The 11,710-nt window shown below is 35.1% G+C and overlaps 1 protein-coding gene across 19 annotated transcripts in view; it reads left to right on the top strand.

The window, feature by feature from the left end:
- DLG1 (discs, large homolog 1 (Drosophila)) overlaps positions 1-11,575 on the top strand; it is a 294,073-nt gene extending 282,498 nt beyond the window's left edge. For all 19 annotated transcript variants that reach the window (XM_014545303.1, XM_014545309.1, XM_005873176.2 and 16 more), the window contains 2 exons: positions 9,624-9,715; positions 10,655-11,575. In XM_014545303.1, the coding sequence (XP_014400789.1) occupies positions 9,624-9,715; positions 10,655-10,761 (199 nt within the window). In that variant the 3' untranslated portion in view covers positions 10,762-11,575. The remainder of the gene's footprint in view (positions 1-9,623; positions 9,716-10,654) is intronic.
- The last annotated feature ends 135 nt before the right edge of the window (positions 11,576-11,710 follow it).

The following is an 11,710-nucleotide window of genomic DNA, read 5'->3' as shown; positions in this document are numbered from 1 at the left end:
GACTGAAATAAAGACTATTATACAGACACCCAATAGCAGACCAGAGGAGCGCAAGAATCAAGTCAAAGATTCGAAATGCGAAGAAGCGAGAAACACCCAACCGGAAAAGCAAAATGAAAAAAGAATCCAAAAATACGAAGATAGTGTAAGGAGCCTCTGGGACAGCTTCAAACGTACCAACATCAGAATTATAGGGGTACCAGAAGAAGAGAGAGGGCAAGATATTGAAAACCTATTTGAAGAAATAATGACAGAAAACTTCCCCTACCTGGTGAAAGAAATAGACTTACAAGTCCAGGAAGTGCAGAGAACCCCAAACAAAAGGAATCCAAAGAGGACCACACCAAGACACATCATAATTAAAATGCCAAGAGCAAAAGACAAAGAGAGAATCTTAAAAGCAGCAAGAGAAAGAAACTCAGTTACTTACAAGGGAGTACCCATACGACTGTCAGCTGATTTCTCAACAGAAACTTTGCAGGCCAGAAGGGAGTGGCAAGAAATATTCAAAGTGATGAACAGCAAGAACCTACAACCAAGATTACTTTATCCAGCAAAGTTATCATTCAGAAGTGAAGGTCAGATAAAGAGCTTCACAGATAAGAAAAAGCTAAAGGAGTTCATCACCACCAAACCAGTATTATATGAAATGCTGAAAGGTATTCTTTAAGAGGAAGAAGAAGAAACAGGTAAAGATAAAAATTATGAACAACAAATACACATCTATCAACAAGTGAATCTAAAAATCAAGCGAATTAATCTGATGTGGATGAGGACAGTGGTTGGGGAGTGAGGGCAGAGGGTGGGGTGGGAACTGGATGGAGGGGAGGTATGGTGGGAAAAAAAGACGAACCAGTGTAATAATCTGAACAATAAAGATTTAATAATAAAAAAAAAGAAGAAGAAAAAAGAAATAAATTACCAAGTAAATAAATTTGGAGGATCTAGCAGCCTTGCTGATGGAAAGCCACAACCGTAAGTATTAGGAAAGAATGCTGTAAGTCAAATATTAGGAATAAATGTTGAAAATCTAAGATCTTGAGAAATTAGAAAAACACCAGTCAATTAAACTCAAGAAGGTAGAACTTAATTAAATAGAAAACAAAATTATGGGAGAGAGGATCAACAAAACCAAAAATTATCTTTAAAAATACTATAAAATGTTAATAAGAAAGATTAAGGAAAGAAAATAAAGAAGGCATAAATAATACGAGGAATTAAAGTGGGAATATCATTACATATTCAATAGACATTAAAAAGGTTAGCACAGGAAATCAATGAGCAAAGGACTTGGACACTTCACAAAAGGGGATATCCAAATAGTTAGTAAACATGAGATATGGTGATCAATTAATCATGGAAATGTAAGTTAAAACCACAGTGTCAAACTCTATCACCCACATGCTGAAAGAAAATGTCAAATGTTGGCAAGGATATAGAGCAACTGAAACTCTTAACACTGATAAGAGTGTAAGTTGATACTTGCACATTTGTAAACTGTTCATAGTATCTCCTAAAGCTGGACATACACATAACTTAAGAACTAGAAGTCTCATTCCTAGATATATACTCAATAGAAATGTTTATAGATGTTTACCAAAGACATGTATGTACTAGGTTGTTGACAGAAATACTATTCAAAATAACCAAAACATTGAAACTATCCAAATGCCCATCAGTGAATACATAAATTATGACATAGTCACACAATGAAATATTCTGCAGCACTGATTTTCAACTTGTTTCATCTCATGGCACACATAAACTAATTACTAAAATTCTGCGGCACACCCACAAATAAATTTTTGCTGATCTAACAAAAAAAATAGGCATAATTTTGATTCATTTACACCGAATGACTATTGTGCTGGCTGTTGTCACTGTTTTTTATTTAACACTAAGGGAAAAGAGGTCAGTGCCCTTGACTAAATAGTCAGGTATTGCATGTTTTAAAAATTCTTGTGGCATACAGGTTGAACATTTCTGTTCTACATTAATGATAATGAGCAGTCTTCACTACACACAAAAGTATATCCATACCTCAGAGATATTGTAGGTTCAGTTCCAGACCAACACAATAAAGCAAATCCTATATAATAAAAGGCTAATATGCAAATCGACCAAATAGCAAATGACTGGTTGTTATGACGTGCACTTACCACCAGGGGGCAGATGCTCAATGCAGGAGCTGCCCCCTGGTGGTCGGTGCGCTCCCACAGGGGTAGCACCGCTGAGAAGCCGGGCTCACAGCTGGCAAGCGTAGCAGCGGTGGCGGGAGTCTCTCCTGCCTCCGCAAAAGCACTAAGGATGTCCGACTGTCGGTTTAGGCCCACTTCCTGCGGGGAGCAGGCCTAAGCACATCCCCGAGGGCTCTCAGACTGTGAGAGGGCGCAGACCCGGCTTAGGGAACACACCCCCCCCCCCCCCCCCCAGTGCAGGAATTTCGTGCCCCGGGCCTCTAGTATTACAATAAAGCAAATCACAAGTTTTTAGTCTCCCAGTACATAGAAAAGTTATGTTTACACTATACTATAGTCTATTAAGTGTGCAGTAGCATTATGTCTAAAAAAACAATGTACATACCTTAATTAAAAAACACTTTATTGTTAAAAATGCTAACTATCATTGAAGCCTTCAGCAAGTCATAATCTTTTTTGACAGTGAAGTGTCTTGTCTGGATGTGACGCTGAATGACCAGGGTGCTGGTTGTTGAAGGCTGGGGTGGCTGTGGCAATTTATTAAAACAACAGTGAAGTCTCCCCTATCGATTGACTCTTTCTTTCATGAATGGCTTCTCTTGTAACCTTCAATGCTGTTTAATAGCATTTTACCCACAGTAGAACTTCTTTCAAAATAAGAGTAAACTACCCTAGCTGGCTTGGCTCAGTGGATAGAGAGTTGGCCTGTGGACTGAAGGGTCATGGGGTTGATTCTGGTCAAGGGGCATTTGCCTAGTTTGCAGGATCCATCCCCAGTAGGGGACAAGTAGGAGGCAGCCAATCAGTGATTCTCTCTCATCATTGATATTTCTGTCTCTCTCTCCCTCTCCCTTCCTCTCTGAAGTCAATAAAGATATATTAAAAAGAATATCCTGCTCAGTGGAAAACAGCACTTTTTTAAAAAATATGTATTTTATTGCTTTTTTATAGAGAGGAAGGGAGAGGGATAGAGAATTAGAAACATCGATGAGAGAGAAACATCGATCAGCTGCCTCCTGCACACTCCCTACTGGGGATGTGCCCGCAACCAAGGTACATGCCCTTGACCGGAATCGAACCTGGGACCCTTGAGTCCATAAAAATTAATAAATAAATAAAAAGAAAATGTTTTTAAAAAATTAGAGTAAACTGCTACTTTATTAACTAAGTTTATGTATATTCTAAATCCTTTGTTGTCATTTCAACAATCTTTACAGTGTCTTCAGGAGTAGATTCCATCTCAATAAATCACTTTCTTTGTCCATCCATATAAAGCAACCCCTCATCCATTCGCTTTATCGTGAGATTATAAAGGGAGAAAGTTTTACAATAATAGCCGGAGACTTCAATTCCCCACTCACAGTAATGGATAGAACAACCAGACAGAAAATAAGTAAAGAAATGGAGGACTTAAACCACACAATAAATCAGCTAGAACTAACAGACACATACAGAACACTCTACCCAACAACAACAGATTGCAGGATGGAGCCAAGGTAGATTTATAGTTCTTTGTTTGGAAAATAATACAAGAATAACTGTTTTGTGTACTCACAACTATAACCTACTTTTGCCCCATCCTATATACATTCTCATTTGCACATGGGACATTTTCCAGGATATACCATAGGTGGCAAAATGCCTAAATAGATTTTAAAAGATAAGTATCTTCTCTGATTACAGTAGGTTGAATTTAGATATCAAAAGTAAGACTGGAAATTTGACAAAATTGTGGAAATTAACAAGCAGTGGATCAAAGAAGAAATCACATGAGAAATTAGAAAATATCTAAGAGATGAATGAAAACAGTAACAAAAATGTATGGTACACAGCAAAAGCAGTGCTAACGGTAATTTATAGCTATAAATGCTTACATTAAAAAGCAAGAAAGCACTAGCCGGTGGTCTTCAGTGGTTAGAGCATCAGTCCTCACACCTAAGGATCTCAGGTTTGATTCCCAGTCAACGGCATGTACCTAGGTTGTAGATTCACTCCCTGTCCTCAGTTGGGGCACATAGAGGAGGCAGCCAGTTGATGTGTCCTAACGTCAATGTTTCTCTTTCTCTTCCCCTCCCACTCTCCTCTTTCTTCCAGTCTCTTTGAAAAGCAATGGAAAAAATACTCTCAAAAAAAAGGCAAGAAAGATGTCAAATTAACAACCTAACTATAACTTAAGGAACTAAAAAAATAAGAACAAACTAAACCCAAAACTAACAGAAGGAAGTGAATAAAGATTAGAGCAGAAATCAACAAAATAGGAAACAGTAGAGAAAAATCAGTGAAACCAAAAGTTGATTCTTCAAAAAGATGGGCAAAAAATGACAAACCTTTAACTAGATGGACTAAGGGGGGAAAGAAGACTCAAATTATTAGAATATGAAATGAAACGGGGGACATTACTACTAATTCTACAGAAATAAAATGACTATAAATAGAGTATTATGAACAATTGAGCACCAAAAGAAATGGATAAATTCCTAGAAACATAAAACCTACCAAGACTAAATCACAAAGAAATAGAAAATCTAAAGCGACCTATAACTAGTAAGGAAACTGAATCAGTAATTAAAAACTCCCAACAAAGGAGCATCCTGAACCAGATGTCTTTACTGGTGAATTTTACCAAATATTTTTAAAAGATCTAATGCAAATCCTCAAACTTTTCCAAAAAATTGAAGAGAGAATATATCCTAACTCATTCTATGAAGTCAGTATTACCCTGATACAAAGACACTATAAGGGGAAAAAAACTACATTGATGCAAAGATCCTCAACAACCAGATTATACTCCATGACCAAGTAGAATTTATTTCTGGAATATAAGGATGATTTGACATGAAAATCAAACATAATAAACCTCATCCGCAAAATGAAAGGGAAAATCCATACAATCATCTCAACTAATGCAGGTACAGCATTTGACAATACTCTTTCATGATAAAAACACTCAAAATAGGAAGAGAAGGAAACTACTTTAATATAAAAGCCATGAATAAAAAATCCACAGTAAAAGAGTGAAAGCTTTTTCTCTAAGGTTAGGAACAAGGCAAGGATGCCTGCTTTTCACCATTTCTATTTAACATAGTACTGGCAGTTCTGGCCAGATCAAAGAAAAAAACTATCCTAGGTGAGAAAAAAAATGAAAGACATCCAGATTGGAAAGGAAGAAGTAAAATTATCTCTGTTTTCAGATTATATTATTTTATCTATAGAAAGCTCTAAAGATGCCACATAAAAGCTATTAGAACTAATAAATAGCCCTGACTGGTTTGGCTCAATGGATAGAGCATCAGCCTGTGGACTCAAGGGTCCCAGGTTCGATTCCGGTCAGGGGCATGTACCTTGGTTGCGGGCACATGCCCAGTGGGGAGTGTGCAGGAGGCAGCTGATCAATGCTTCTCTCTCATCGATGTTTCTAGCTCTCTATCCCTCTCCCTCTCTGAAAGAAATCAATAAAACATATTTTTTTTAAAAGAACTAATAAATTCAACAAAGTAGCAGCATTCAAAGTCAACAAAATCATTTGCATTTCTACACAGTGAACAATCAGAATGAAATTACAAAAATAATTTCATTTATAATAGCATCAAGAAGATTAAAATGCCTAAAATTAACCGAGGTGAAAGATCTGTACAATGAAACTATGAAACACTAAAGAAGTTAAAGACGACATAAATAAATTGAAACACATTCCATGTGCATGGATTAGGAAGAAGACTTATTGTTAAAATGTCAAAACTTTTCAAAGCAATCTACAGGTGCAGTGCAGTGCAATCCCTATCAAAATCCCAATGACTTTTTTGCAGAAGTAGACGAACCATAATAAAATTCATACAGATTCTCAACAGACACCCAAATAACCAAAACAGTCTTTCAGAAGAACAGAAAAACTTGAAGACTCACACTTCCTGATATCAAAATTTACTACAAAGCTATAGTAATCATCACAGTGTGGTATTGACCTAAAGACAGACATATAGACTAATGGAATGGAATAGAAAGCTCAGAAATGAACCCTCATATATAATCAATTGCTTTTTAACAAGGATGCAAGATCATTCAAAGGAGGGAGAGAAAAAAACAGCCTTTTTCAACAGATGGTGCTGAAAAAACGATACCCACATGCAAAAGAATGAAGTTGGACCCTTACCTAAGCCTTCCACAAAAACTCAAAATGGACCAAGGACCTAAATGTAAGACAATAAAACCTGGGAAAAAGAAATAGGACAAAAGCTTCACAGTAGTGGATTTGGCAATGATTTCTTAGTTATGACTTTAAAGGCGTAGATAACGAAACAATCAAAAAAATAGACTTGCCCTGGCCGGGTGGCTCACTTGGTTGGAGTATCATCCCATACACGAGGAGGTTACAGGTTCGATTCCCAGGGCACATACCTAGGTTGCGGGTTTAATCCCTGGTCAGGGCACATACAGGAGGCAACTGGTGTGTGTGTGTGTGTGTGTGTGTGTGTGTGTGTGTGTCTCCCCCCTCTTTTCTCTCTCTCTCTCTCTCTCTCTCTCTCTCTCTCTCTCTCTCTCTTCATCAATAATCAATGAAAACATCCTTGGGTGAGGAGGATTTTTTTTTAAAATTATACTTCATATTTAAAGTTTTTTTGTATCAAAAGGCACAATATACAAAGTAAAAAGATAACCCACCGAATGGGAGAAAATATTTGCAAATCATATATCTGATAAAGGCTTAATACCCAGAATATATAGAGAACTCCTAAAACTTAATAGGAAAACAACCCAATTCAAAAATGGGTAAAGTACTTGAATAAACATTTCTCCAAAGAAGATACACAAATGAACAATAATAGCACATGAAAAGATGCTTAACATCGCTGTTAGGGAAATACAAATCAAAACTGCAGTGAGATACCACCTCACACGTCCTAGGATAGCTACTATCAAAAACACACAAAAAAAACAAAAACAAGTGCTGGCAAGGATGTGGGAAAATTGGAGCTCCTGCACACTGTTGTAGGAATGTAAAATGGTGCAGCCGCTATGAAAAATAGTATGGTAGTTCTTCAAAAAAGTAAAAATAGAAATGCCATATGATGCAACAATTCCACTTCTGGATATATACACACAAGAATTGAAATCAGTGTCTTGAAAAGATATTTGTATACCCATGTTCACAGTAGCATTATTCACAATAGCTAATATGTGGAAGAAGCTCAAGTGTTCATCAAGAGATGAATGGATAAGCAAATGTGGAATATACATACAAAGGAAAGAAATTCTGCAATATGGTACAACATGGATGAACCTTGCAGACATGCTAAGTAAAATAAGCCAGTCACAAAAAAAGACAAATTCCACTTATATGAAGTACTTAGAGTTGTCAAAATCATAGAGACAGAAAGTATAATGGTGGTTGCCAAGGGCTAGGAGGAGGAAAGAATCGTTATTTTTAATAGGTCTTGTATTTTGGTTTTACAAGATAAAAAGAATTATAGGGATGGATGATGGTGATGGTTCCAACAACATGAAGGAAGGTATTAATACTCCGGAGCTGTACGTGTAAAAATGGTTTAAATAGTAGCTTTTATGTCATGTATATTTTACCACAATTTTTTAAAATATTTATTTCAGAAAGAAGGGAAAAGGAGAGAGAGAATCATCAATGATGAAAGAGAAACATCAATCAGTTGCCTCCTGCATGCCCCACACAAGGGATCGAGCCTGCAACCCAGGCATGTGCACTGACCAAGAATCAACCCTGACCTTCTGGTTCATAGATTGATCCTCAACCACTGAGCAACACCGGCCAGGCCACAATTTTTTTTTTGTTTTGTTTTTTTGTTTGTTTGTTTATTCTAATTCGATAAATTGTAATCTATCTACACTGCTGCTGGGGTGATCCCCTAGAAGTGTTCTTGCCAAACAGACTTGTGTTTCCCATTTTGTGCCAGTGAAGATGCATAGGATGATGTCAGAGGTTCAATGCCCCATGGAATAAGAGCAAATTTAGGCTCAGTTGAATGAGACTTATTTAAAAAGTCCATGGTTAATACAAATGGTTTAATGATAACATTGTGTTTGGTTTAAGAAAAACAAGTACTTGTTACTATTTGTAGAAACATCAGATGAGATGAAAAATAATTGATAGAAAAAGTCAATGATAGAGTGATATTTTTGAAACTGATGTCTGGACAAGAAGGTAGATAAGAACTTCTGTCTTGTCTCCAGCATTACATTTTTGGACAGATCAATGAACATGGAGGTGTGAAGAGAGTAAAATGAATATATACACTGAGAATCTAAGAGCACAGCATGTATGATTTCATCAGGGAAAATGCCTTCTATATGCTATACCATGCAGCAATGATACCAACAGGAGAGAAAATCAAGCAGGCCCCATTGATTTTTCCCTGGATCCTCATAAGCCTCCAGGCCACAATTTTTAATTATTTGCTTTTTCTAATCACTGTTGTATACCACATTAGCGATTTTAGGTATAAAAGCATATGATCATTTTAATAAACAGAAAAAACATTCCATAAAATTATCATCCATTCATGATAAAAACATTTTAAAAACTGAATAGAAGGGAATTTTCTTAATCTCATGAAGGTCATCTACAAAATACAAAAGCAAACATCATATTTAATGGTGAAATATTGAAAGTTTTCACTCTTTTAAATAGGAAACCAAAAAAAATAAATAAAAATAAAAAATAAATAGGAAACCAACTCCCATGTACCCATCATTCAGCTGCAACAGTAATTATCATTTATGATGAATCTTGTTTCACTGCCCCCCACCAGACATTATATGATTTCATCCATATATTTCAGTATGTATTTGAAAGATAGGAATTTCCTATTTAAAAACATCATTATGTCACACTTAATAACTCGTTAAATATCATCAGTTCAAATTTTCCTGATTGTTTTATAAGTTTTGTGTATGTTTTTCAGTTTGTTTGAATCAAGTTCCGAATTGTCATGAATAGACCTTACTTGGAACTTGATTCAAACATATCTCCTTTTTTTTCCTATTTATTTATTGAAGAAACTAAATCATTTCTTCTGTAGTTTTCCCCAGACTATATTTTTCTCATTGCCTTATCATAGTGTTGTTTAATGTTTATGTCCCCTTTATCATCTATGAATTGGTAGGAGATCTGTAAGTCATATTTAGATATGAAATTTTTATCAAAATCTAAACTGTCGAATCTTAGGGTTTTTTTTTGGCTGCCTTGTGCCAATGCAAAGATGTGTTAAAACCCTTCTGTCATTCCAAGTATAAAGCTACATATTCAGTGACTGAATCTAGTTTTAATGACATTCATTGTCTCAACAGAGCTCAACTTTTCATGATTTTATGTTTTTATGTCTTCTCTCCTTTGTCATCTTTCTTCAAAAAGTATTATAATGTAGTAATTACCAATTTCTAAATTTATGTGCATAGGGAAATGAATAAGCGACTAACAGAAGAACAAGCCAGAAAAACATTTGAGAGAGCCGTGAAACTGGAACAAGAATTTACTGAGCATTTCACAGGTTGGCATCATATGTGGCAGTTCCCTTTATGATAGAATTTTGCTTTGGAGCCATATGAAGTGACCCATTGAAAAGGATTTTGAACTATGCCCACATCTACCAGTAGTAATTGATATTATCATTTTCAAAATAATACATCTAACCTAGGCAGTGATGATGAGGACTCTTGAAATTTAGTATTTCTTGGGTTATTGATTAGGATAGCATGTATAAGAATAACTCACACGTGACTGGAGAAAAATAGACTCAGATTTTATTTCTTCTATGAAATTGACTTTTATCCTTTATAAATCTTGATCCATTTTAAGATATTACTTGTTTAAAAAGAAAAGAATGAGTAGCAATTTCCAAATAATCTTTCTAATTCATTTTGTCCTTTAAATTACCCCTTAGGTATCTTTGAACAGTTTTTTGTCATTATTGTTATTTGTTTGAAATAATGGTAAGTGTATACTTGGTAGTCACACTAAGTACCATTAAGTGCCATGATATTGTGACCCATTTGCTTTTTTATATATGTAATAATTTCAGACTTACAGAAAAATTGTAAGAGAAGTACCAGCAATTCTTATATACTCTTACTCCTTATTCCCCAAATGTTAACATTTACCACATTTATAATTTTTTTCTGAAACATTTAATAGTAGGTTGCAGACAGATGCTCTTTTGGCTCTAAATACTTCAGTGTGTATTTCCCAAATACACAAAAGAAAGTAAAAATTACCAAATCCCACTTTTCGATCAGTTTTTAAAATGAAAGTTTTTATATTTTACAAATGGGAAAATTAATTAAATGAGCAATTTAACTAAACAAACAATACATAAATGGTATCCCTTCCTGAATGAATAACTATTTCTAAGATTTGGTATCTACTATTTCACCAATAATTATAATGGTGAAGATAGACAATTTAATGGAAGTTTCTGATTTCATTACAGCTATTGTACAGGGCGATACGCTGGAAGACATTTACAACCAAGTGAAGCAAATCATAGAAGAACAGTCTGGTCCTTACATCTGGATTCCAGCGAAAGAAAAGTTATGAGGACTGATGTTTTTCTGTTCCAGTCTCATTTTCTTTGACATTTCTTTTCCCTTTCCTCTGGAGTCTGTCTTTAATACTCCTTCCATGTTGAATCTTATCCCACTCATCATGGTCTGCAAATCGCACTTATTTTTGCAACCTAGTGTCTCCTTCAAGTTGTAGCATCTGTATTATTTTATATCACTACTGGTTTGTGGCCATTTTTCAGAACTGGAAATGGAATGGCCTGACCAGCTATTAAGAATTTGGGAAGATGGGAAAATTGTGGTAAAATTCCTTAATGTTTAAGGGAAAGTAACTTTAAAAGATTTTCAGAAAAGCTTTATATACATTTTTTCAAATTTCAATATAAATGAAAGAAAAGTGGTTTTAATCAATGATTTAGTAAACTTGGAGCAACAGTGCACGCTTAACTTTAATAGCATGGTTTGGCCAATATACTAGTTCTCAAATCCTTTTCTCAATTGATCTGTCTTATCTCAACAAATATTTCATTATAGGCAAATAAGAAAATGTATGTTTTTTAATTTCAAAATTAATGTCTGGATTAACTTAATTTCACAAGGGATATTCATTTTTCATAAGAGTTCTTAAAGTCTATTATTGTTTAAGGGCTTTGTGTTTTTCTTTCCAATACATCTGCTAGGGATAACAATGTTTAAATGTTTTTAACATACTTGTGCAACACTATTCTTACAAAAGTTGTCCATATGTAATAAGCATCACATTTCTGAAATGAGGCCATGTTTAGGTGCTAGGGGGAGCTCACCTTTTACAGATAAGGTTGAAAAAATTTCGTAGACAAAAGTACAGACAAAACCAACATTATAGTGGTGATATAGTAATCATGACCATGGAAAAGGAGTCCAACTCATAGTCTAAACTTTAAACATATCCTTAGGGGTCAGATTTTAATGAATATTTTACCCACAATAACTGCCTATTTTGT

This window comes from Myotis brandtii, unplaced genomic scaffold (genome assembly GCF_000412655.1).
Source record: "Myotis brandtii unplaced genomic scaffold, ASM41265v1 scaffold4, whole genome shotgun sequence".
Classification (NCBI taxonomy): domain Eukaryota; kingdom Metazoa; phylum Chordata; class Mammalia; order Chiroptera; family Vespertilionidae; genus Myotis; species Myotis brandtii.
The sequence above is the reverse complement of the archived record's forward strand: the minus strand, read 5'-3'. Positions and strand labels throughout refer to the sequence as shown.